This window comes from Mirounga angustirostris, unplaced genomic scaffold (assembly GCF_029215605.1).
Source record: "Mirounga angustirostris isolate CCGP_5_RB_7025 unplaced genomic scaffold, mMirAng1.0.hap1 SCAF_9, whole genome shotgun sequence".
Classification (NCBI taxonomy): Eukaryota; Metazoa; Chordata; class Mammalia; order Carnivora; family Phocidae; genus Mirounga; species Mirounga angustirostris.
In genome coordinates this window covers 80,000,732-80,027,749 of record NW_026991717.1, presented here as the reverse complement: position 1 = coordinate 80,027,749, position 27,018 = coordinate 80,000,732, and the positions used below count along the sequence as shown (strand labels likewise).

The 27,018-nt window shown below is 40.9% G+C and overlaps 2 protein-coding genes across 8 annotated transcripts in view; one reads left to right on the top strand and one right to left on the bottom strand.

Annotated features, from left to right (window-relative positions):
- The window catches only part of AP4S1 (adaptor related protein complex 4 subunit sigma 1), a 60,256-nt gene extending 43,466 nt beyond the window's left edge, over window positions 1-16,790 (bottom strand). Inside the window, exon 1 of one of the 3 annotated variants that reach the window (XM_045900674.3) lies at window positions 16,550-16,790. The gene's annotated coding sequence lies outside the window, so the exon portion shown is untranslated. The remainder of the gene's footprint in view (window positions 1-16,549) is intronic. The other 2 variants (XM_064570926.1, XM_045900675.3) reach the window with 2 other exon arrangements.
- Window positions 15,897-27,018, top strand: part of STRN3 (striatin 3) — a 107,430-nt gene continuing 96,308 nt past the window's right edge. For 2 of the 5 annotated variants that reach the window (XM_045900672.3, XM_045900671.3), the window contains exon 1: window positions 15,902-16,431. In XM_045900672.3, the coding sequence (XP_045756628.1) occupies window positions 16,150-16,431 (282 nt within the window). In that variant the 5' untranslated portion in view covers window positions 15,902-16,149. Of the gene's footprint in view, window positions 16,432-27,018 lie in introns of all 5 variants that reach the window. The other 3 variants (XR_010405134.1, XM_045900670.3, XM_045900673.3) reach the window with 3 other exon arrangements.

Here is a 27,018-nt window from a genome sequence, read left to right as displayed (position 1 = left end):
CTGGCTGGCTGGGTGGCAGCCCCATCCCTCATGGCCTCAGCTGGTCTCTCTCAAAGTTGTACATATATTGGAATACAATGATATTTCCAGGAAGCAGAGAGCCATTCTTTTGTCAAGAATTTACTAGTAGCTGACTAGAATATTTCATTTAACCTCAAGAAATTACAACAATGCATGTTACATCATACACAAAAATTACCTCAAAATAGATCACAGACCTAAATATAAGAGATAAAACTATAAAACTTTTAATTTTATTAAAAAATTTTATTTTAAGTAGGCTCCATGCCCAGCATGGGGCTTGAACTCATGACCCTGAGTCAGTTCAGTCAGTTAAGTGTGCCACTCTTGATTTCAGCTCAGGTCATAATCATGTTCAGTGGGATCGAGCCTGGCATCAGGCTCTGTGCGGGGCGTGGGGTCTGCTTGGGGTTCTCACTCTCTCTCCCTCTCCCCTCCCGCTCATGCTCTCTCTCTCTCTCTCAAATAAATAAATAAATAATTTTTTTTTTTTTTTTTTTAAGGGAGAAAATAACAAGTGCTGGCGGGGATGTGGAGACACTGGAACCCCCATGCAGTATTGATGGGAAAGTAAATGCTCTGCCACTCTGGAAAATAATATGACAGTTCCTTAAATTTTTTTTTTTTTTTAAGATTTTTATTTATTTATTTGACAGAGAGAGAGACAGCGAGAGAGGGAACACAAGCCAGGGGAGCGGGAGAGGGAGAAGCAGGCTTCCGGCCAAGCAGGGAGCCCAATGCGGAGCTCGATCCCAGGACCCTGGGATCATGACCTGAGCCGAAGGCAGACGCTTAATGACTGAGCCACCCAGGCGCCCCAGTTTCTTAAAATTTTACACAAATTTACCATATTATCCAGCCATTCTACTTTTTTTTTTTTTTTTAAGATTTTATTTATTTATTTGACAGAGAGAAGAGCAGGGGGAGCAGCAGAGGGAGAGGGAGAAACAGGCTCTCCGCAGAGCAGAGAGCCCGACGTGGGACTCAATCCCATGACCCTGAGATCATGACCTGAGCTGAAGGCAGACACTTAACCGACTGAGCCACCCAGGTGCCCCAGCCATTCTACTTTTAAGTATAAGCCCAAGAGAAACGAAACCATGTCCACAAAGACTTGTACATGAATGTTCATAGAAACATTATTCATAATAGCCAAAAAAGTGGAAATAACCCAAATGTCCACCAGCTGATGAACTGATGAACAAAATGTGGTGGATCTACATACAAGGAAAACTACCCAGCAATAAAAGGGAGTTAAATACTCCTATATGCTATGAAATGGATGAAACTTGAAATCATTAAGTGAAAGAAGCCAGATGCAAAATACTGCCTATTGTATGATTCCATTAATCTGAAACATCCAGAAAAGACAAATCTATATAGATAGAAAGTATATTAGTGGGCCAGGTATAATGTAATTAGGGCCAGGAGAGGTTTAGGGGAAAATGGGGATGAGATTTCTTTTTGGGATGATGAAATCTTCTTTTTGGGAGAGGCTGGGTGGTGCAGTTAAGCCTCCACTCTTGGTTTCAGCTCAGGTGGTGATCTCAGGGTTGTGAGATCGAGCCCCACATCGGGCTCCCTGATCAGCGGGGAGTCTGCTTAAGAGTCTCTCTCTGCCCCTCCCCCCATGCACGCACACTCTTTCTCTCTCAAATAAATAAATCTTTTTAAAAAATCTTCTTTTTAACAAAATTTATTTATTTAAATTCAAGTTAGTTAACATATAGCATAGTATTGGTCTCAGAAGTAGAACTTAGTGATTCATCACTTACATACAACACCCATCGCTCATCACAAGTGCCCTCCTTAATGCCCATCACCCATTTAGCCCATCCCCCACCCACCTCCCTTACAGTGAAAATCTTCTAACACTGGATTTATTTGCATGATAATATTTGCACAACTTGGTAAATTTACTAAAAATCATTGTACATGTACATTACATAAAGTTCAGAGTTACTATGAAATAATAAGCAGAGAAGGAAGTAATTATACCAAAATGCATTTTGCTTAAATCTGGATGGTAGGATTGAGGCCAATTTTTATTCTCTATCTTTACTTTCCTTTATTTCCCATGTTTTAAGACATGTGTTATTTTTTGTGTCACACACAAAAAGTTTGTTTAGGAATGTTGAGCTGCATTACATAATTTTACAAAATTACCCAACTGGAAAATAAATGTTTACTCTGAATAATGAAGCTTTTGTTTTATTTATTGTGACATTTCTAAATGCCATACTTCTTTAAAACATGTACTGTTTTTCAAAGTGGATGGGTTGACAGCATCTAATCAGTATGGACTAAATACCAGAAACATGGAAACAGCAACTACTAGATTCTACTTGCCACATCACATTGATTCATTCCACAGGCCTCTAAATTATCTAGCTGTTTCTGAATGTCTCTATCCTTAAATGAGAGCAAATACTGGTCCGTAGCTGATTTTCATCGAATTTGGAGGACCTCCTTCAGAGTTTGTAATACATATCGTTTCTTTATACACGAAAATAGTTTGTTTCTTTGCTTCAGATTTGCTGGAATTCTTCGATGATTCAGTTTTCTCATCTGTTAACTGAGAATAATGATAGCTACCTCACAGACTGTGGGGACTAAATGAGATAAAGAAAACATACAGCACTCAACAGAGCTCCCCTTTTCCTTCCTCATCCTCCTCCCCAGGGTAAGTGAGATATTCTTGCTACTGCAACTCTCAGACTACTGAAATGTGCCTGCAGGAAAACTGTCACCCACTCTGCCTTTCTTCCCATCCATTCCCCCCTCCCATCACTCTCTCTAAATCTCTTCATGATTCACAATACATTTTCAGTAGCTTCACCTGAGACTTTTACTTTCTGTTAAATCCCTGGGTCACTCAAGAAATATTTCAACCACATTTGACTAATTTGGCATTTAACACATTTTACATGTATGCTGCTTTTAAAACTTCATTTTAAAATACTTCATGAGGGCGCCTGGGTGGCTCAGTCGTTAAGCGTCTGCCTTTGGCTCAGGTCATGATCCCAGGGTCCTGGGATCGAGCCCCACATCGGGCTCCCTGCTCCGCGGGGAAGCCTGCTTCTCCCTCTCCCGCTCCCCCTGCTTGTGTTCCCTCTCTCGCTGTCTCTGTCAAATAAAATCTTTTTTTTTTTTTAAGATTTTATTTATTTATTTGAGACAGAGAGAATGAGAGAGACAGAGAGCACATGAGAGGGGGGAGGGTCAGAGGGAGAAGCAGGCTCCCTGCCGAGCAGAGAGCCCGATGCGGGACTCGATCCCGGGACTCCAGGATCATGACCTGAGCTGAAGGCAGTCGCTTAACCAACTGAGCCACCGAGGCGCTCTCTGTCAAATAAAATCTTAAAAAAAAAAAAGTTAATGGGTGCCTGGGTGGCTCAGTGGGTTAAGCGTTGGACTCTTGATTTCAGCTCAGGTCATGATCTCAGGGTTGTGAGATCAAGCTTAAGATTCTCTCCCTTTGCCCCTCTGCCCTCTATAAGTAAATAAATAAAATATTAAAACAGTTTAAAATATTAAATTTCGGGGTGCCTGGCTGGCTCAAGAGCAAGAAACTCTTGATCTTAGGGTTGTAAGATTGAGCACCACATTGGGTGTAGAGATTACTTAAAAATAAAATCTTAAAAAAAAATAATAAAATGTTAAATTTCAATCAAATTCAGGATCTGTGGAAATCCTGAAGTTCCTATTTCTGTAGAAAAGTACTTTACTTTAAGAATAAACCTTGATACTGTGGTCTGTCATTTTTCTAGGAATATATCTGAAAGATTTCTAAAGCTTCACATGACTCTCAAATCTTGACCTAAAGCCATTTTGGTAAATTGATCAAAAAGTCTCATCAACTATACTTATCACGGTGCACACTGAGTAATGTATATAGAATTGTTGAATCACTATGTTGTACACTTAACACTAATGTAACATTGTATGTCAACTATACTTCAATTATAAAAATTAAAAAAAAAATCTCAGCAAATTCTGGTCCAAGATACCATGTAAGTTCATATTAAGTGTGGTTATTTGTAACTTTAAAACATATAAATAAATCAGAGAGAAGCCGGAAGTTTTACTGAAAAGGGTAGATATTGCATTTTTGGAGATGTTCAGATATCAGACTTCCTATCTTAAATCAGGGGGTGAACTGAAGAATTTTTAAGGTCTTTACAGCATCATGATTCAGGCAGGGGGAGAAAAGTCATATTTCAAAAACTGAGGATGAGGAATTTATATACTATAAATAGACCATTACATTGTCTGAAAGTACTCGTTTTATTTTTATTCATTAGTCATCTGTGTGTGTGTGTGTGTAGTGGGGGACTGATAGATTCTCCATCAGTCATCTGCCAGAGAGGTATTGACTATCAGGTCTGGTGGTGGTGGGAGGTGTGTACAGTTTAAAGATACAAATTGTTAATGGCTGGAGTTCAAAGGAGCCTGTTGTTGTTGCTGTTGTTGTTGTTGTTCATATCTTACCCTCCACTCAGGATAGAAAAGCTGCTTTGGGATAAATAATGGGACTCAACCTTCCCATTACCACCAATGGAGATAACAATACGTATCTTTTGAAATCAAAACAAAGATTTTCTTCTCAAATTATCTTTCTTCTATTGGGTTTTACATCAACGATAATTTATTTTGAAATTTATAATAACATTAAAATAGGGTATTATTTTACTTTGACAAAACATGGGCATGGGTTAGAAATAGTGAAGAAAACACCCCTGCATGGGTATTCTTACTCTTAATTGTTCGGTTAAAATTAGCTACACAAATTAAATACTTGTGCTTACTGACTAAAAATCTTCATCGAATTTTTGGGCTAACAAAGACATCTAATATCTTAGTTTTAGGAGAGAGAGTGGGGAGCAGAGATCTAGTAGTCTCATGGCTGGGATGCTCCCAGAACTTGCTATTCTGATGTTACAATGTGTTAATAAGAAGGAACTCCAGAAGATAAGGAGGAGTACTATATATTACTCCCCATTCCTGTAAAATGGTCAGTCAAGTTTCCCCCTCAAATGGGAAATATTTCAAACCAGATATTCTGGACTCTCATAAATTTAAAACTTCTGTATTTCTTAAGTTAGACAGATTTTTTTTTTTTTTTTTACAGATATGCTTTTATTTCAGGAAACTACTCTTTTTTTTTTTTTTAAGGTTTTATTTATTTGACAGAGAGAGATAGTGAGAGCAGGAACACAAGCAGGGGGAGTGGGAGAGGGAGAAGCAGGCTTCCTGTGGAGCAGGGAGCCTGATGTGGGGCTCGATCCCAGGACCCTGGGACCATGACCCGAGCTGAAGGCAGATGCTTAATGACTGAACTACACAGGAGACCCAGTTAGACAGATCTTGTTAATTTTTGCTGGGCATCTGATTTCCAAGGAAAACTGTGAAAGCCATACAAAGACAGATTTTTCTTCTACGTTTGTCCTTCTGAAGAGCAGTCATCTAATAACATCACATTAGGATTTGAATGACAAGCCTGTGAGTGCTCTTAAAGTGTCAAGTGCTATGTTACAGGTTTTAAATTCAAATCAAAGTAAAGCAATTTGGAATTAAAATTTGATTTGTGGATGGTTCCTATTTTTTTGTGTCAAAGAAGGAACAAACAAAACATCACTGGGATGCAAAGGAATCTCACTTTACGAAAAATATATCTCTGAAAAGTTGACTATAAATTGAATTTAAATACAATACTGGAATTATGGAAAATGTTTCTATAAAATAATCATTCCATAATTTATCTGCAACTAATTTGTTTCAATATTGTAAAGTTTTTTAACTCTAATGCTCATATTACTTAAGGAAAAATTAATTACTATTAATTTTTTCCTAAAAAATATACAAGGAAATCATACTATGAAACTACAGCAATGTACTGAAGTTCTTATTTTAAGATCTTCTTAATGAAATAAAGTATGTCCTGAGTTAAAATCAAGCATAGCAAAAGCTACATCAATATTTTCAGGGTCTGAAGATACCACTTGGAAATTATAGCTCCAATAACAAATCCTTTTTGCAGATCATCACCCTAAAGAGAAGAAGCAATGAAACAAACATTACTGCATTACACTTCAGTTTGGGGATCAGCTAACTTACCCAACAGGATCTATTTTTTTTGTTAGTGACACTACCACAATGAACGCTAATTCAAAGGAGTAATTAATACTCCCGATGTTTGATGGTGGTCGTGAAAGACCTTCTCGGCTGTATCCTGAGAGGCAGTATTTGCTCTTTGGAATATGATGTGTGAACGTAACCTGACAGCAACTCATGAAGAGCGATAATAACAGTAGAAAGCACTAACACAGTACTAACTAGACAGCCAGGTGCTGTTCTGAACATTTACCTACATTCATTTAATCCTCAGAATAGCTCTATGAGTTGGAGACTGTTTTTATCCTCACTTATAGATGTGAATAGTCACTTGCCAAAGGTCACCCAGTAAAATGGTGGAGAAAGGACCTGATGCCAGATAGCCTCTTTCCCTCCAGGTTTGCCTCAAGATACCGGTAATGCAGTGATGGCCGTAATATGACCAGGGACGCACAATTCCACTCCCATTCACTAGTGTAAATCTAGCTGGGGCCAGTTGTACCCTCTGTGCAAAAGCTTTTACTGGCTAACGTGCATATTCTGGCAGTTTCAATCTGACCCTGGAGCATGTAACAAAAGATGCAATTCTAGGAGATTATTTACTTTTTAGTCGATCTCAACATAGAGCCCAAAATGCCTCCGAAATGACTCAATCAGATCATGAGAAAATTTAGGACAGTAAAACTCATATTACTGCATTTGCGACAGCATGCTTAACGTTTGTAATTGGACCTAAACTTCCAAAATTCCTACGCCTGACTTGCCCTCTTAGTGAGTTCAGCTAATCTCCCTTTCCATTTCCAATAAATAAAGCATACCCAGCAAATGCTGTCCAAGGCAAGTTTGCAGACACATATCTGGATTTAGTATCATTCTCTTTCAGATCAAATGTCAGGGTAAATGCGGGGCCTTTCAGGTGGCCTGCTTGGGTGCCCTCTGCCCAGGAGCACCTTTTGCTTTTCTGAATTTCACAGTAAAGTGTAGCAACATGTTACAGCTCCCGCTGAAAATGTAAATAGGATATTAAAATTGTCAGACAAGAGCTGGCCCAAATGTTGCCCAAAGGATGTTCATACTTAAATTTATACTCATTTATATTTCACAATCTTTGAAGAGCAAAAATGTCTCGAATACTTAATAGTGGTCAAATAAAGCCATTTCATTTTTTAAAAAATTTATTATGTTATGTTAATCACCATACAATACATCATTGGTTTTTGATGTAGTGATCCACGATCCATAGTTTTCGTATAACACCCAGTGCTCCATGCAGTACGTGCCCTCCTTAATACCCATCACCGGGCTAACCAATCCCCCCTCCCCTCTAAAACCCTGTAAATAAAGCCATTTCAATATCAGGTTGTAATAAATAACTTTAGGTTAAATAGCAAGCAACTTAAAACTTTAAAATGCCAAGAGTGTAGAGATGCAAGGTGATAGCAGCAGAGTAGTTTTGGGAGCTCCCAGGATCCACTCATAAAAAACAGTGATAGAGGGCGCCTGGGTCCAGGCTCAGTCGTTAAGCGTCTGCCTTCGGCTCAGGTCATGATCCCAGAGTCCTGGGATCGAGTCCCACATGGGGCTCCCTGCTCGGCGGGAAGCCTGCTTCTCCCTCTCCCATTCCCCCTGCTTGTGTTCCTGCTCTCGCTATCTCTCTCTCTGTCAAATAAATAAATAAAATCTTTAAAAAAAAAACAAAAACAAAAACAAAAAAAAAGTGATAGCAGCAAGGATGGAAAAAAAAAATCCAAGTCTAGGGCACCTGGGTGGCTCAGTTGTTAAGCGACTGCCTTCGGCTCAGGTCATGATCCTGGAGTCCCAGGATCGAGTCCCGCATCGGGCTCCCTGCTCGGCAGGGAACCTGCTTCTGCCTCTGACCCTCCCCCCTCTCATGTGCTCTCTCTCTCTCTTGTTCTCTCTGTCTCAAATAAATAAATAAAAAAAAATCTTAAAAAAAAAAAAAATCCAAGTCTATAGGCAACACCTTTACCAAAAACCAGGTGAAAAACGGTCCCGGAACTCTAGAATGAGTAGAGTCAAATTACACTTAGCAACAAAAATGGGATGACCACAGGGGCACCTGGGTAGCTCAGTTGGCTAAGCGTCGATTTTGGTTCCAGTCGTGATCTCCAGGTCTGGGGGTTGAGCCCCGGGTGGAGACCCCAGTCGAGCCTGTGCTCAGTGGGGAGTCTGCTTGTCCCTCTTCCCCTGCCCAGTAACACCCCCCCCCCCCCGCTCATGCTCTGTCTCTGTCTCAAATAAATAAAATCTTAAAAAAAAAAAAAAGGCGAGATGACCACAGCTGTGCTGGCAGAAGTGGAGGTTTGAAAATGTGGTCTTGTAAGAGTTAAAAAACCAAAGAATCCAGAAATCACCAGCTCATCATCCAAAGGAAGGGGCCCCTCTCCCTGCCTTGAAATGAGAGCCCCACAAGTGAATCTAAGAACCACAGTGAGAACTGGGAGGAGGCCTGGCGGGGTCTCTCTTGCCCATGTGCAAGGAAAGGTTCCATCCAGAACCTTCTAGTTTAAAGAAAATATGGAGGAGAAAGGACTATGCTAAATAATACCATAAAAATGCAATCAGCCAAATGTGGGAAATTCTATAGGATAATTAACCTGGTCTCTTCAACAAAATGGCATGACAATGTGGGGATGACAGGAAGGTAAACCAAAAAAGACCTAAAGACATATCAACTAAATGAAATATCTGGATTTTGTTAGGATCCTAATTTGAAGTCACCAACTCCTAAAAAAAATTTTCTGAGACAATTGGGGGAAACCGAATATGGATTGGGGATTAGATTATATTAAAATATTACCATTAACTTTGTAGGTGTGACATTGGTATTGTGGTATGTTTTTTGAAACAAATAATACATTATATGTTAAAAAAAAAGAAGATAGCAGGAAGGGAAAAATGAAGGGGGGGAAATTGGGGGGGGGAGACGAACCATGAGAGACTATGGACTCTGAGAAACAAACTGAGGGTTCTAGAGGGGAGGAGGATGGGGGGATGGGTTAGCCTGGTGATGGGTATTAAAGAGGGCACGTACTGAATGGAGCACTGGGTGTTATACGCAAACAATGAAGCATGGAACACTACATCAAAAACTAATGATGTAATGTATGGTGATTAACATAACATAATAAAAAAAAGTCCTGATCTTTTAAAGATACTTAGAGAAATGTGTACCAATGAAATAATATGATGTCTGGAATTTACTTTAAAATATTACCGGGCCTGCCACGGGAGTGTGGGGGAGACCATGAATTCTGTTTCAAGGCCTCTTTGAGCTTGTCAAATAATGTCATGAGCAAAGCTCACCCTCCCAAGTTGAAAAATTTAGGGAGAAGAAGTTGTAATTGAAGTTAAATGGTGGCAGACATGTCCAAAGAATTTTGAGGGACTGGACAACTTTATGAAACTTGTGATTAAATGAATGCATCGAGATGGCAGTCAGTGGGCAACAGAACAATACAAAAAGGTGGTAATATGAGGAAATAGTATCATCATATTTAAGCCTTGGAACAAGTATAAACAAAAGCTTGTTCACCACAGGAATCAATTGCTTCTACCTGTCTCCTCTCCAATAAGCCAGTTTTACGATGATATGAATATCGGGGCTGCAAATATTTTCTTTATTAAATACATTTTTGTAATAGTAAAAAAAATTCTGCAGAAAAAAGGTGGAATAGATGAACTAAGAACAGCAAAATCTTTTTTTGAAAGATTTTTTTTTAATTTGACAGAGAGAGAGAGAGAGAGTGAGAGAGGGAACACAAGCAGGGGAAGTGGGAGAGGGAGAAGCAGGCTCTCCGCCAAGCAGGGAGCCCAATGTGGGGCTCGGTCCCAGGACTCTGGGATCATGACCGGAGCCGAAGGCAGATGCTTAACGACTGAGCCACCCAGGCGCCCCAGAACAGCAAAATCTTTTTTTTTTTTTTTAAGATTTTATTTATTTTTTGACAGAGAGAGACACAGCGAGAGAGGGAACACAGCAGGGGGAGTGGGAGAGGGAAAAGCAGGCTTCCTGCTGAGCAGGGAGCCCGATGCAGGCCTCGATCCCAGGACCCTGGGATCATGCCCTGAGCCGAAGGCAGATGCTTAACCAACTGAGCCACCCAGGCGCCCCAGAACAGCAAAATCTTGATAACTGTTGCAAGTGTAGTTCATAAGACTTTGTTTCTATATTTGCATGACTGAATTTTTTTTTTTTTTAAGATTTTATTTTTAAGTCATCCCTACACCCAACATGAGGCTCGAATTTACAGCCCTGAGATCAAGAGTTGCATGCCCTATTGACTGAGCCAGCCAGGTGCCCCCATGATTGAAATTTTTGAAAATAAAAAGTTAAATAGAAAAAGTCTATGCACAGCATGATTTAGAATATCCAATTACTATATTAAAACCTATGAAACAGGGTGCCTGGTTGGCTCAGTTGGTTAAGCGACTGCCTTCGGCTCAGGTCATGATCCTGGAGTCCCAAGACCGAGTCCTGCATCGGGCTCCTTACTCAGCAGGGAGTCTGCTTCTCCCTCTGACCCTCCCCCCTCTCACGTGCTCTCTCTCTCTCTCATTCTTCGTCTCAAATAAATAAATAAAATCTTTAAAAAAAAAACCCTATGAAACAAAAGGAGCAAAGGAGAATAGGATTTATTTTAAAATGCTCTAATGAATTCTTCAATCTTTTTTTGTGGCGTAGTCGTCATGTTCTTCAGGTAAGTCTATTAATAGAAAGACAAAACCATCATTTAAAAACATGCTGTTATAGGGGCGCCTGGGTGGCTCAGTCGTTAAGCGTCTGCCTTCGGCTCAGGTCAGGATCACAGGGTCCTGGGATCGAGCCCCGCGTCGGGCTCCCTGTTCGGCGGGAAGCCTGCTTCTCCCTCTGCCACTCCCCCTGCTTGTGTTCCCTCTCTTGCTGTGTCTCTCTCTTCAATTAAATAAATAAAATCTTAAAAACAAACAAACAAACATGTTGTTATAAAAAAATCCACAGAAGTTTTTGTGAATTTTTGCCAAATTTAAAACATTCTCCACAGAGAACACTCTCTAGCATAGATTTCCCAGGCAAAGAGTCTGTGTCTGGTATCATTCTTTTGAACATTCTCCACTGTTGCTCTAACAGGAGACAAACCACATTTCCAAGATTGTTAAATTATTACCTAGGAAAGTTTTGGCAATTTCCCATTCAGTCACATTTTCCAGTCATTTGGTTCTCATGTTTATGGACCTGGTTGTTCACTTTTGGCCAATGTCCAGGAGGGACTCTGCTCCAGGCAATTTTTTTCCCCTTCAATTGTGACATCTTTGTGAGTTAGCTATTATACAATATTATCAAAGCATACTGCTTTCTGACTCATATTACCCAGAAGACAATTCAGGAATGAACTTGGACTAGAATTTTATATAGCATGCTGAGTTTCCTAAAGGTTTTGGTACCTATTTTTCTATAACCTTTGAAGGTCCTTTTCCTTTTCTTTTCCACACAACATATTATTTGAATAGTTCAAGTGTCCTGCATGTATTTCTACGATTTTCTTAGCCACAGGCAACTCCTGTAATGAGAAGTAGATATCTGATCCTATTTGGCAGGTTAAACCATGGTGTAGGGCAAGGCTGTCTCCTTTTCTGTTCTATCTACATTATACAGTTTGCTCCTTTGGTTTTTGAAAACATGCGGGTCTTCTCAAAGATCTTCCTCCTTTGTTCTCTATATTTATAAATGTAAACACTACATAAACACTACATAATTTCCCCAAGTGACTAAATCACCCCCAAATCACCTAAAAATAATTTCAAAAGTGCAAATGAACCAGAGATAGTGATATTGAGCCACTGATAGGATAGTAGGAGGAAGAATAGCGAAGGGAGGCTTTGTTTCCAAATAAACATATACACTCACTGATATGAGTAGGACCCACTTCCTATTTTCCTAAGGGCCTGAGGGGGTGACCCAGAACTCTTATCTCAGCTTCCTCATCTCCCCATGGAGATAATTGTACCTGTTGCAACCTTTCCTCATGATGCAAAAAGATGACTAGATCAGTGTTTGTGAACCAGTTTGAGCTCTTTGTTAGAATGATGTCAGGTTTATAGTCAGCAAGGTGTAAAACTGGATGTTCAGGTGAGTAATTACAGGGAGCCATACAGTTCTCAAAGGCAGGGTCAAAACTCTTTGTACATCAGGTATTGCAATAACTGGGAAGAAGACATCTTAGTGTTAACTACTCCTGACTTATTTAAAAGCCTGGAATTCTTTAACATACCTCTACTGATATAACATACCAACATCAAATATGACAAATCCCTTTTTGGTCAGATAGAATAAGCACACAGGTGTCTAAGATTAGCTAACAGGAAAGGGAAAAAAACCCTAAAATTCTAAATTTCTAAATTTATATTTAATGTGAACAGGTGCTCTTGAAGATCATCAGCAGTATACTGAAACTAAGAGAATCAATGAGAGAGGAGGAGCGATGAACAGGACTGATGAAAAGATAGAACAAATAGGAAGTTTTAAAAGTAAACTGAAGAGAGGAAATGACTCAGCCACCGTTCCAGGAGGGAGTTCCAGTTAGGTGAGTTGTAGGTGATAATACTCCCTGGGAAAGCTCATTACATACAAAGAACGAGATTCTAGGAACTCACTGCAGAGTGTCCTCAGGAGTCATGGACACAACGTACAATGACAACAATGTAAAAAATATTCTCATAGAGGAGAAAATCTTGGCATCTTTCTCTTTTAATACTCAGGGTATAAAGTCAATTATAAAAAACAAAACAAAATAAAAAAAGAACTCAGGGCAGTTTCGGTCACTGAACCTTGAAATGGCTGGTATAATGGCAGCAAAGACTAAAACTACAAAAAAAATTGCGGTGAAGGAAAAATATACCTATTATTCTAAATTTCAGTTATTCATCATTTTGTAGAGACTGCAGTATAACAGACACTGGGGGTACAGTTGCAAATAGCTGGGTATAGAGGGGTATGGGTCCTACCTCTCTAACAGGCTGCAAGGCTGCAGATACATGGCTGTGATCTGGGAAGAACATGGCCAAGGACTGCATTATTGGCATTTATAAAACCATGGTGAAAGTGAGTGTAGACATGCTCAAATGGAATTCTTCAAATAGGGAGTACTTCAAAATTTTTTTTAAAAGATTTTATTTATTTATTTGAGAGAGAGAGAGAGGCAGAAGGAGAGGGAAAAGCAGGCTCCTCACTGAGCAGGGAGCCTGATGTAGGGCTTGATCCCAAGACCCTGGGATCATGACCCGAGTTGAAGGCAAAGAATACTCAAACTGAGTTTTGAATGAAGAAGGGAAGGAAAGCGAATGGGGTAGAACATGTGCTAAATTCTCATGAAATGAAACAGCATTATGCTCTTGCGGAACCAAAATCAGTGCAGCTTGCCTGGAGAGAAGAATGGATGCCATCTTGGTGTGATGATAGACTAGGTGATAGGGAGGATCTAGAATTTGAAGGATCTTTATATGCTATGCTAAAATTGGGGCTTTATTCTAAATCTGGTGATCACCAAAATATTTGTTTAAAGATTAATTTATTAGAGAGAGAGAGGAAGAGAGAACACACAGGGGGAGGGGTAGAGGGAGAGACAATCTCCAGCAGACTCTGTGCAGTGTGCAGAGCTCCACATGGGCTCAATCTCATGACCCTGAGATCATGACCTGAGTCCAAACCAAGAGTCGAACGCTTAACTGACTGGGCCACCCAGGCCTCCCATCACTAAAATATTTTAAGCAAGGAACAATAGAATCAAATCTGCCTTTTGAAGATCACTCTGGCATCAGTGGTAGAAGGAGGTGGGGGAACAAGTAAGGTGAGAAGGTTTAAACTAACACAACAATAAAGATAATGGAATAGATATGATATAGATAAGGAATAGAAATGAAATATGTACTGAGAAAGGGACTGGATGTGGGGGTGAGTGAAAGGCAGGTACTACAATGACTGCCAGCTCTCAGGTTTGGATGTAGTGCCACTTAATAAGATAGGTAACAGAAGAGAAACAGTGTTTTTTTGAAGGTGGATAGGGAGGAAAATAGAAGGATTATCAATCTAGTTTTACTTGAGCTTGAGGTACCAGTGGGAAATATAAGTACACATGTTCTTCTTTTGATGCCAACATAACAGAGATCAATTACACCTGCTCAAACATGTTTCTTGGAGACATATTTTGAAACTTTTTATGTGCTGTGAGGCCCCTTAAAAAGGAAGAAGACTAAATAAGGAGATTGTATGTTGGTCACTATAAAATGGAAAAATATTACTTAATAATATGGAGAAACAGTTCCTAATAATATGTGACCTAAGACCTCATTTCATATACAAATAAAATATGGCAGCATGGGTAACAAGTCCAATCCGCTCTCCATTAAACATAATAAGAGTAAAGCAGACATGTTAAAATAAGATGTACTATTTTTATCTTTTTGAAATTATACCTTGAGTGGTCTTGTATATTACATAGTGAAAACTTTACTGGTAGTAGAGAAGAAAAAAAATTAATGCAATCAATTTTATGTGCAATTTTCCTGCATAGCTGTAATTATTGAACCTTTTTTTCCTTATTATATTGTTAAACATTTTTGTCCTATTTTTCAAACAAGTGGTTATTAGCTATATTAACTTTCTTTAGAAACGTACTAGTTCATTAAAGATGTTTCCTGGCAACCTAAGCACATAAAAACACACACTATGGTACTTAAAAGATTAAACGTGTCTTTTAGATGTATATTATATTCATTCAAACACCATTTAATGACCCAGGAGAACATCTTTGCAGCTGTTCATCCAGGATTTTACGTTGTATTCACGATGCTTTTATTTTGTTTCCATCAAAAGATTCTGCTATGGATCCTACTTGTGAATCCATTCATTCTAAAACACCGAATTGTTAGTCTAACAAGTCTTCAAAGTCATCTTTCTCTCTTCGCACCATCGTCAAGATCTAAAGTTTTTCACTTTCCCTTTTCCCAAGAAAAAAATGAAAACATTAACTCCTGCTCCAACTGCCCCCCGCCCCCCCGCGCCAAACAACCCACCCCAGAAGAGTAACGAAGAGGGGAGGCAAAGTGGAACAAGTTGCGACCGGCGACCGGGAGCACAGAATTAGGACCAAAGTCCGGGCTTGAGACGGAGACCGGGAACCAGTCACCAATGTCCAGAAGGAGCCCGGCAAGATGCCAAAAGAGAACATCCCCAAAGCCTCAGGAGTTGACTCGTGCTAAGAAACCAGCCAAAGAGCGAGTGACAAGCAGAGAAAGAGGCCCGACCCTCTGGGACATCCTGAAACACGCAAGGAATGCGAAAGAAACGTCAGGAATCCGGGACCGGCTACGGCCGGCCGGAGCGCCCAGCCTGGTTAAAACAGCTCAGAAGGGAGGCATGCTGCTGAGACCCTTGAGTGGGGAACGGCGTTCGAGCGGTTGGTGACTGAGCAAGGAAAACTGATTGTTGGGAGCACAAGACCGAGCAGCTCCCAAAAGTTAGAGTCGGTGGGCCACGGTCCAGTACCCGCAGCGAGGCACCCGGAGCAAGTCGGAAGGAGGACCTAGGGGCGGGGCCAGAGCTCCTACCCCGCCTCAAGTACCCTTGCTGAGTCCTCAGTACGCCTGCGTATGGTGAGGCCGCACTCTATTTGGCTGCTAGGCGTGCGGCGGCAGCGGCGTTCTCTACCCGGCATGCTGCGCGGGAGTGACGGCCCTACGTCTATCCCCTTCCCAACCCTGCCCCCTTTCCCCCGCTCCCAACGCGGCCCCCCCTTCCCTAAAGTGAGTGAGTGAGACGGGCAGATGGAGGAGGGACTGTAATGGCGGCGGCCGGCAGCTCCCTGCTCTGACCCACAGCAAGCGTACAGCAACGACCCCCTCCTCGCCCCTCTCCCAGCCGGCCTTCGCCCCGCCGCCAGCGCGGGGCCACCCTCCCCGGCCCTTCCCCCAGCCGTCGGCTTCTCGCCCTGCGCCCCGGCCGGGGCCCCACACACAATGGACGAGCTCGCCGGAGGCGGTGGTGGAGGCCCGGGGATGGCGGCCCCTCCAAGGCAGCAGCAGGGACCTGGGGGGAACATGAGCCTTTCGCCAGGGGGGAATGGAGCGGCGGGCGGCGGGGGTCCTCCAGCCGCCGAGGGAGCGGGTCCCGCGGCAGGCCCGGAGCTGTCCCGGCCGCAGCAGTACACTATCCCGGGGATCCTGCACTACATCCAGCACGAGTGGGCTCGGTTCGAGATGGAGCGGGCGCACTGGGAGGTGGAGCGGGCCGAACTGCAGGTACCTCGCTGGGGTCGGTGTGCGGGACGGCTGCGGCGGCGGGGTTCCCGGCCGGGGGGGTGGGGCCGGGACTCCCCTCTGTCGGAGCTCCGGGCCTTGAGGGCCGCGGGGAACCTACCTGTGCAGCTCGGGGGGGCGATAGTCCTGCCTGCGGTTCTGGCGACGGCTCTTCCGAGAGCCCCCCTCCCCCTTTCCCGCAGAAGCCTGTTCCCCAACCCTTACTAGCTGCGCGGTGCGGGCTTCCTTGGGGCAGCCATTTTGACTTTTAGTATGGCGTCTGCGGGGGCTCCTCTGGAGGCGGCCTGCCGGGCCTCCGGGGCTTGGGGCTAAACTCTCTGTGGGAGCGTCCGGCGTGGGGTTATTGGGTATTAAGCCTGCTTTTGATTGTGCCTGTTGAGATGGAGAGCCCGGGGAGAGGGTCTGGGATGGGCATTTTATTACCTTTTCCCTCATCCCCCCCCCCCCCCCCCGCCATCCGATTTGGCATTTTTGGCCACTTCTCTCGGAGTTGGTACGCACTTGCCCCTTGACAGCCACGCTTCTTTCCAGGGCTGCTACCAAGCATAATATCTTGCTGCTCACTTGTGAAGTTTTCATTTCCTACCGCCAACTTTAAGTACCTTCTTACCTGGGATGCTGCCTTAGTCACTTAGGTTCTCTTTCAGTTCTTCCTAAGCGACTGACTCATCAGTGCTTCTCTAAATTGAATTTTTCTTTTTAGAGTACCCTTCACCGGGCTTCCAGCCCTTTCTTTATCTGTAAAAAGCTAAACCAGAGTATCTGTACTGTGTTTATGAAACGACTGAGGAAAGATTTAATATTAGCTTGAAGTAAAACGTACTTGTCTCACGTTACTGACTCAGGGGAAGCAAAGTTAAATATCTTCAGAACCCTTCATAATTGGGCCTTATTTGATCTTTTTAAGGTGAAACTTTGATAAGCTGATTTACCTAACTTTTGGAAGGTGTTGGTAGTTGAAGAGCTCATATCTTGGATTTCAGAATGGCTACATCTTTTTAAGAGGATTGTTCAACTCTTGGGTATTTGTGTTTATTTTTAAATCCCTTTCCAGGGCAAATTTAGGCTTAGAAGACAAGAGCATGCATCCAAATAGTGTCGCACCTGTTCTTCAGACTGGTATATATTTAGAATGTAAGCAGTAGTGTTCGCTGATATATGTATGTCATATATGCCTACGGTGAGTAGTTGGGAAAATACAGTGTTGCAAGAAGGAAGATTGGATTAACTTAGGATGTCTTCAAACAAATATATACCTTATTTTTAAAAAGATTTTATTTATTTATTTGACAGAGAGAGACACAGCAAGAGAGGGAACGAACACAAGCTCGGGGAGTGGGAGAGGGGGAGAAGCAGGCTTCCTGCGGAGACCATGACCAGAGCCAAAGGCAGTCGCTTAACGACTGAGCCACCAAGGCGCCCCTCAAATATATATACTTTAGTTTAATTTTGAATTAGTAAACTTTTATTTGATTCTACAAAGTTGGTGAAGCTAAACTTTTAAAAAGTAAGGATGTTTATATATCTTGACACTTTAATAAAGTCTTCAAAAAAATTAATTATAAATTATCACCTGTTAAGTCAATTCAGTGTTTTAGAATTGTGCTTTGATACACTATTGGACTTTTATTTAAAAAAAAATTTTTTTTTAAGATTTTATTTATTTATTTGACCGAGAGAGAGAGCGAGAGAGGGAACACAAGCAGGGGGAGTGGGAGACGGAGAAGCAGGCCTCCCGCTGAGCAGGGAGCCCAATGTGGGACTCGATCCCAGGACCCCCGGATCACGACCTGAGCCAAAGGCAGACACTCAACTGCCTGAGCCACCCAGGAGCCCCTATTTTTTTTTTTTTTTTTTTTTTAAATTTATTTGAGAGAGAGAGAGAGAGAAAGAGAGCATGAGCATGGCAGAGGGAGAGGGAGAAGCAGACTCCCCACTGAGCAAGGAGCCCTATGCAGGACTTGATCCCAGGACTCTGGGATCATGACCTGAGCAAAGGCAGGCACTCAACTGCCTGAGCCACCCAGGTGCCCCACCTTTGGACTTTTAAAAATATAACTTTCAGAAAGCTTGTATCAGAATTGTGTATTGTTTCTTTTAACTTGTGTATAGTCTGGTTTAAAATATATGGGATTTATAGAGTTCTGTTGATAAACAACTTTTTACTACACCATGTTGCAAACAATATTCTGTGTGAATGAAGATAGTAAGACAGTTATTTTTAAAAATTGCATTTACACATGCATTGAGTCTTGCACTAAGTAAATAATACCTCACCAGACCCTGGATAATAGTGTTTTATGACCTTTGCACTGCTGTATGATAGCTTGGATTTTAACACTTTGCAGGTTAACAATGCATTAGTCATTTATAAGCTTCATTAATTTAAGTATCTGAGAAAATGTGTCTAAATTAAAATCTGTACATTAATGAGGTCTGCATGTCTGCCTTGGCTCCTTTTTTCCCTTATAGTTCTCCTCTTCTGCCAGTAACAGTGAAATCTTTTAAGGAAGATTCCTTTTGCTTGTTTGCTTTCCAGTTGATCTGCTATTGGCATATTAGTTCTGATAAAGCTCTTCTAAGCTTTTTTTGTTTGCTTATTTTTAACAAGTTCTTCAGTATTTCTAGACTCTTACTTTTTTCCAGGGATTTTCATTATTTCATGCTGATTCTTTGAAATGAAATGTTCATGATTCTGTTTGTATGTTTTCTACATATTTCTCTAAAATATTTTATTGGGGTACTTAGTTAATAGGGTTTCAGGTTTGCTTCTGGAATATTGAATTTGCTTTAGGTACCTTCAGTCTTTAATAAGATTGCTTTGAGATGCACATTTAAAAATAATGTGTCAAGGGGCGCCTGGCTGGCTCAGTTGGTAAAGCATGCGGCTCTTGATCTCCAGGTTGTAAGTTTGAGCCCCACATTGGGTTTAGAGATTACTTAAAAAAATAAAATCTTAAGGAAAATATATGTGTCAAATAAAAAATTTATTAGGGTTTAAGTGAAGTGTCAGTGGATTTTAACTGTAAGCTTAAACTTATTTTTAAGAATGATAACAAATAAGAAAGCTTAAATATTATTGTATACAGCCTTGGGTTACTGTTGATGTGTAGATGAACAGTGACTCAAAAATATTCAATATTAGAACTGTTTAATGAATATGAAGAGGTTAGTGTATACCCAATTTTGATGTAAAATTTCAATATGGAATCCTATTTTCCCTGGCTTTGGAAAGGATTTTGTTTTATTTTTTTATTTTAAGTAGGCTTCACACCCAACTTGGGGCTTGAACTCATGACCCTGAGATCAAGAGTTGCATGCTCTACCAACTAAGCCAGCCAGGTGCCCCTGGAAAGGATTTTAAATTGGAATTTTGCAGTATGGTTCTATTCTCTGTAAAGGAATTTGGGTAAAGGTCTGTCTTAGAAACGTGGAACTAAACCAGAGGATCATGTCTTAATGCACTTTTATCTTCATGATGATAACTTAACCTGGGACTCAGGTAAAGCTTTAGTAGGAAGGCTCTTAGGACAATGATTCCTAAATGAGAATGCTAGTCAGAATCACTTGTAAAACTTTTGAAAATATGCAGGCCTCTGCTCATTCTCCAGAGATTTGGATTAATTTGGTCTAGGAATTGGAAAAAATGGACCGTTTTTGGGATTTTGGCAGTTCACGTTATATAAAAATTATAACTGCCATTTAATCAGCACTACAACCTTATGAGGTAGGTACCATTCCTATTTTACAGATGAGGAGATAAACTTAGGTGAAATAACTTTGCCAAGGTCACTCACCTATGAAGTGTTACAGTTGAGATTCTTGTAACCATTGTATTATATTATTGTCTTACCGTTTTTTACAGAAATGGAATCTGACTTGTAATTCTTTGTCTACCATTATGTGACACACTAGGACGTTTCAGCAAAGTTTTATTGAGCTCCCATTGTGTGCCAGGTCTAGTTTATGTATATTGCAGATATGTCCTTCTATTTTTCTCTGTAGTTGTATGCACTTAGGGTATACACAAAATGCTTGTTTGTCAACTATAAAAATATGGCATAGATATTACATAGAAATGTACAGGGGCGCCTGGGTGGCTCAGTTGGTTAAGCGACTGCCTTCGGCTCAGGTCATGATCCTGGAGTCCCGGGATCGAGTCCCGCATCGGGCTCCCTGCTCGGCAGGGAGCCTGCTTCTGCCTCTGACCCTCCCCCCTCTCATGTGCTCTCTCTCTCTCTCTCTCTCATTCTCTCTGTCTCAAATAAATAAATAAATCTTAAAAAAAAAAAAAAAAGAAATGTACAGGAGTTTGTGTTCTAAAACTATTAATTGAACAAATGTAAAAATTTGAATTAGTGTTTTTTTGTTTGCACACTCTGGCATACTGATTTGTCATAACATGACATGTTGCCACCTAAGGACCTTAAAAGATAATTCGCTTAAGCATAACTTGATTTCTTCATTTTTAAAAGAGGAAAACTAACAGTTTACTCTGCACTGTTACATTTTTCTGAATCTACTGTGAAAATACAAAAGTAAGAACAGTATGGTAATTTTTTGATTTATTTATTAGAGAGAGAGAGAAAACAAGAAGAGGGAGGGTCAGAGGGAGAAGCAGGCTCCCCGCTGTGGGGAGCTTTATGTGGGGTTCAATCCTGGGACTCTGGGACTCAGGATCATGACCTGAGTCGAAGGTAGACACTTAACCAACTGAGCCACCCTCATTGACTGTTTCTTAGAGCAATTTTAGGTTTACAGCAAAATTGAGGGGAAGATACAGACACTTCCCACATAATCTCTCCTCCACCATACCCCTGCTAGTTTGGTGTATTTGTTATAACCAATGAACCAACATTGACCCATTATTATCAACCAGAGCCCATAGTTTACATTAAGGTTCACCTTTTGTATGTTCTTTTTTTTTTTTTTTTTAAGATTTGTTGTTTTTGTTGTTTTTAAAGATTTATTTATTTGAGAGGGAGAGAGAGTGCCCGAGGGAGCTCGAGCACCAGCAGGGGGAGGGGCAGAGGGAGCAGCAGACTTCCCACTGAGCAGGGAGCCCAATGCAGGCTCAACCTGATAGTCTAGGATCATGACCTGAGCCGAAGGCAGATGCTTAACCGACTGAGCCACCCAGGTCCCCCTGTTCTTTGGTTTTTGACAAAAGTATAAGGACTTGTATCTATTTCTATAGTGTACAGAATAGTTTTACTGCCCTGAAAATTCTGTGTTCCACCTTTTTCTTCTTCCCTCTCCCCAAACCCTAGGAAGCTAGTGCTCTTTCACTGTCTTCCATAGTTTTACCTTCTCCAGAATGTCAGATTTCACTTAGCAGTGTTCATTTAAGGTTCCTTCTTAAATGTCTTTTTGTGGCTTGGTCTTTTTAGTGCTAAATAATATTCCAGTGTATATATGTACTACGTTTATTTGTCCACTTCTTTTTTTTTTTTTTAAAGATTTTATTTATTTGACAGAGAGAGACACAGCGAGAGAGGGAACACAAGCAGGGGGAGTGGGAGAGGGAGAAGCAGGCTTCCCGCCGAGCAGGGAGCCCGATGCGGGGCTCGATCCCAGGACCCTGGGATCATGACCTGAGCCGAAGGCAGATGCTTAACGACTGAGCCACCCAGGTGCCCCTGTCCACTTCTTTTTTAAGATTTCCATTTTTCAGTAATTTCTTCACCCATCGTGAGGCTTGAACTTAAAACCCCGAGATCACACTGATATGAGGAATTCTTAATCGCAGGAAACAAACTGAGTGTTGTTGGAGTGGGGGGTGGGGTGGGAGGGATGGGGTGACTGGGTGATGGACACTGGGGAGGGTGTGTGCTCTGGTAAGCGCTGTGAATTGTGCAAGACTGTTGAATCTCAGATCTGTACCTCTGAAACAAATAATGCAATATATGTTAAAAAAAAAAAAAAAGAAGAAGGTAGCGGGAGGGGAAGAATGAAGCGGGGGAAATCGGAGGGGTAGACGAACCATAAGAGACGATAGACTCTGAAAAACAAACTGAGGGTTCTAGAGGGGAGGGGGGTGGGAGGATGGGTTAGCCTGGTGGTGGGTATTGAGGAGGGCACATTCTGCATGGAGCACTGGGTGTTGTGCACAAACAATGAATCATGGAACACTTCATCTAAAACTAATGATGTAATGTATGGGGATTAACATAAGAATAAAATAAAAATAAATAAATAAAAAAAAAACAAACAAAAAAACCCCCGAGATCAAGAGTCACATGCTCCACTGACTGAGCCAATCAGGTGCTCCTGTGTCCACCTATTGAAGGATGTCATTGCTGCTTCCAAGATTTGGCAATTATGAATAAACATTCATGTGCAGATTTTTGTGTGGACATAAGTTTTCAAGTAGTTTATGTAAATACCAGAGAGCTCGCTTGCTGGATTGTATAATGGTATGTTTAGTACTGCCAAACAGTCTTTCAAAGTGCTGTACCTTTTTTGCATTCCCACCAGCAATGAATGAGAATTCTTGTGCCACATCCTTGTCAGCATTTGGTGTTGTCAATGTTTAGGATTTTAGCCATTCTAATAGGTTGTAGTGGTCTCTTGCTTTAATTTGCAATTCCCTAATATCATACAGTCTTGAGCATCTTTTCATGTGTTTATTTTCCACTGTATATCTTTGGTGAGGTGTCTGCTCAGATCTTTTACCTGTTTTTAAATTGTATTCTCTATTCTCTGCCTCTTGACATTTTGTTTTTGAATGGAGTGATGTTGGACCAGTGAGTAACTGTTCAGTAAATAGCAGCCACACTATAACTTAGAACACTTATTACATGTTTACCTTAAAATGTTCTTTAATGGCTTAGTCTAGAGGAATAATAGTTTTTTTTTAAAGATTTTATTTATTTATTATAGAGGGGGAGAGAGCATGCACACGCGAGGGAGCACGAGCACGGGGAGAGGGAGAAGCAGACACCCTGCTGAGCAGGGAGCCTGACATGGGGCTTGATCGATCCCAGGACCCTGGGATCATGACCTCAGTTGAAGGCAGACACTTAACCTCCTGAGCCACCCTGGCATTCCCAGGAATGACTAATTGTAATATCACTTTACCTTTGGCTTTACAGCTACGAAAGGCAAAGATTAAATTTATTTTATCTGGAGATACTTGTAAAGTCTCTAATTGTAAGATAGGGAGTCCTGTGGTGGCTCCCAGACCTAGTTAATGATCCTAATCACCTGGGATGCTTTAAAAATACAGATTCCCATATTTCATACCTTGTCATTGTGATTAAGGAGTCTGAGGTGGAATCTTTTGTTTTTAAAATATATACTGGTAATTCTTTTTTTTTTTTTTTTTTAAGATTTTATTTATTTATCAGAGAGAGACAGAGGCAGGCAGAGGGAGAAGCAGGCTCCTTGCTCAGCAAGGAGCCCGATGTGGGACTCGATCCCAGGACCCTGGGATCATGACCTGAGCCGAAGGCAGATGCTTAACCGACTGAGCCACCCAGGCGTCCCTATACTCGTAATTCTGATTGTCAGCCAGGTTTGGGAATCAGCGTGATCAAAGGTTGTTAATGATTTGGTATAATCCATTTTTCTAACAGCTTTCCCTTCAAAATCTTGATTCCTCCTATTGATATGTATTTACTTACTTAATTTTTTTTTGAGATTTTATTTATTTATTTGACAGAGAGAGACAAAGCGAGAGAGGGAACACAAGCAGGGCGAGTGGGAGAGGGAGAAGCAGGCTCCCTGCAGAGCAGGGAGCCCGATGCAGGGCTCGATCCCAGGACCCTGGGATCATGTCCCGAGCCGAAGGCAGACGCTTAATGACTGAGCCACCCAGGTGCCCCTGGGCCTGCTTCTCCCTCTTCCACTCCCCCTGCTTGTGTTCCCTCTCTCGCTGTCTCTCTCTCTCTGTCAAATAAATACATAAATAAGTAAAATCTTTTTTTTTTTTTTTTAAGATTTTTATTTATTTATTTGAGAGAGAGAGAGCACATGAGAGGGGGGAGGGTCGGGAGGGTCAGAGGGAGCAGCAGACTCCCTGCCGAGCAGGGAGCCCGATGCGGGACTCGATCCCGGGACTCCAGGATCATGACCTGAGCCGAAGGCAGTCGCTTAACCAACTGAGCCACCCAGGCGCCCCATAAGTAAAATCTTTAAAAATTTTTTTTTCATTTGACGGGGAGAGAGAGAGAGCCCCCTCGTGAGCACGCGCAAGCAGGGGGAGAGGGAGAGGGAGAAGCAGGCTTCCCTGGGCTGAGGAAGCCCAATGAAGGAGTTCGATCCCAGGACCCTGGGATCATGGCCTGAGCCACCCAGGCGCCCCTCTTATTGATATTTTAAACTTTAGCAATATGTCACTCTCTTCTCTGCACTCAAAGTGACTTGCACTGTGTATAGTTACATTGTTGCACTTTTATTTTTTATTGTTGTTATTTTCACTTTTCTGTTTTCCAGTACATTGAAGCCATTCCTTAACAGGAGTTTACTGATTTTGAATATGCTATCAATTATTGTTGGATTTGATGGAAACGTACTGTGGTGTTTGATTATATAGATCAAAGCTCTACATGTCCATAAAAGAACTATGAATAATAACATCTGCTAACATTTAATCAGTTTTCTGTGTGCTGGGAATCATTCTAACTTTCATACCATGCCATAGGTACAGTTATTTCCATTTTAGAGAGAAGGAAACATGGGCAATAGGTTAAATAACTTGCTCAACATAAAACAGTAGGTAATGAAGTCAGGAGCTGCTGAGTTACTTCTGAGCAATGTGTTATGCCATTTTAAATTAATACCAGTACCTAGTGTTCATTTGGACCACCTGAGTGGTAAGGAATTGTAAACAAATGACTAATGGATAGGCTCAATGTGACAAGATGTAAAAAACTATAACTGAAGCTGTTATAAATTTGTAGTGAAATTTTGGATCATCTTCAGATAGACTTTGTAAAATGGTTTCTAAAATTCTTATTAAGCAGTTTCAGACTTTTTTTTTATTTTTTATTTTTTATTTATTTTTTATTTATTTTTTTTTCAGACTTTTTAAAATAAGTAATTCATGGTTCAAAATTAAGTCTCCTACTTAACCATAAGCCTGTCCACCCTTGATCCCACATTAGCAACCACTTTTTTTTTTTTTAAGATTTTATTTATTTATTTGACAGAGAGAGACAGCAAGAGAGGGAACACAAGCAGGGGGAGTGGGAGAGGGAGAAGCAGGCTCCCCGCTGAGCAGGGAGCCCGATGCAGGGCTCAATCCCAGGACCCTGGGATCATGACCTGAGCTGAAGGCAGATGCTTAACGACTGAGCCACCCAGGCGCCCCATTAGCAACCACTTTTATTAGTACCATATGTATTCTTATATTTTTAATACAAATAGATAAAAGCAAATATACAGTACCTTGTTTTTCACCTTTTTGTTTAACATTTCTTGGAAATCATTCTAAACCTTTTAATAGAGAACATTCTCACTTTTTTCTAACAGCTGCATAATATTCTACCATGGGGACTAGCCATAGTTGATTTAACTACTTTGCCTTTGCTGGATGGTTGTGTTAAATTTTCACATAGCATTTGTAGCTATGTTCTTAAATGTGTGAGCAACCAGCCTTGCTGCCTCAAAATAAACTCTATTGTATTGCTTTTTGTTTTCTTAGAGTTAATTAGCACTTGTAAAATTAAAATTTTATTTAATGCTTTATTTCATGGTTTGCTTTAAAATCTGAATTTAAATTAAGGTCATGAATATTTTAGCTTTGAAAACTGTTAACCAGAGATTGGTTCATTTAAGGCCTAAATCTGTTACTGAAATACTGGCGAATGTAGGAGAAAGGCAAAACAAAGAAAAAGATGAAACAAAAAAAATGGGGTGGGGTGGCTGGAAAGAGGATATAGCTAATGATAAAACAGTGGGGGAGTATAATAATATCCAACTAACAGTTGTCTCAGATAATAAAATAATTTTAGAGTGGCTTAGACTAACATTTAAAAAGTGGACCAGACTTTGATAAAATTATATTTAAAAGAGGATGGGGGTAGGGAATGGAATTCTAGAAAATCGGTGCTTATGAGTGTTTATACTTCACATGTATCACAACAGACAGGTCATTTTCTTCCTAACCTTTAATATAATTTGTAATTTTAGACTTAATTGCTTATTTTCCCCTTTAAGATCGTAAACTGAGAGGAGGAATCTACCTTTATTATTATTTATTTATTTTTTAAAAAACTCATGTATATACCCAGTGTGACAGTAAAGGGCCTGGCACAAAGTAGTTATTTGCTAAATATTTGTTAAATGAATGAAATTGAGGCACCTGGCTGGCTCAATCGGTAGAGCATGCAACTCTTGAACTTGGGGGTCGTGAGTTTGAGCCCCACGTTGGGTGTTGAGTTTACTTAAAATTATAATTGAGTGAAGTTGCTTAGGATTCCATTAAGCTGTTAGATACGAGAACACCTGAATTGTAATTTTTATGGTACATAATAGGGAAAAAAGCCCACAAGATGGAAATAACATCTCAGTAGTAAATTACTACTCTTCCCTGGTCCTCTCTATTTGATACTGGAATGAAATCAA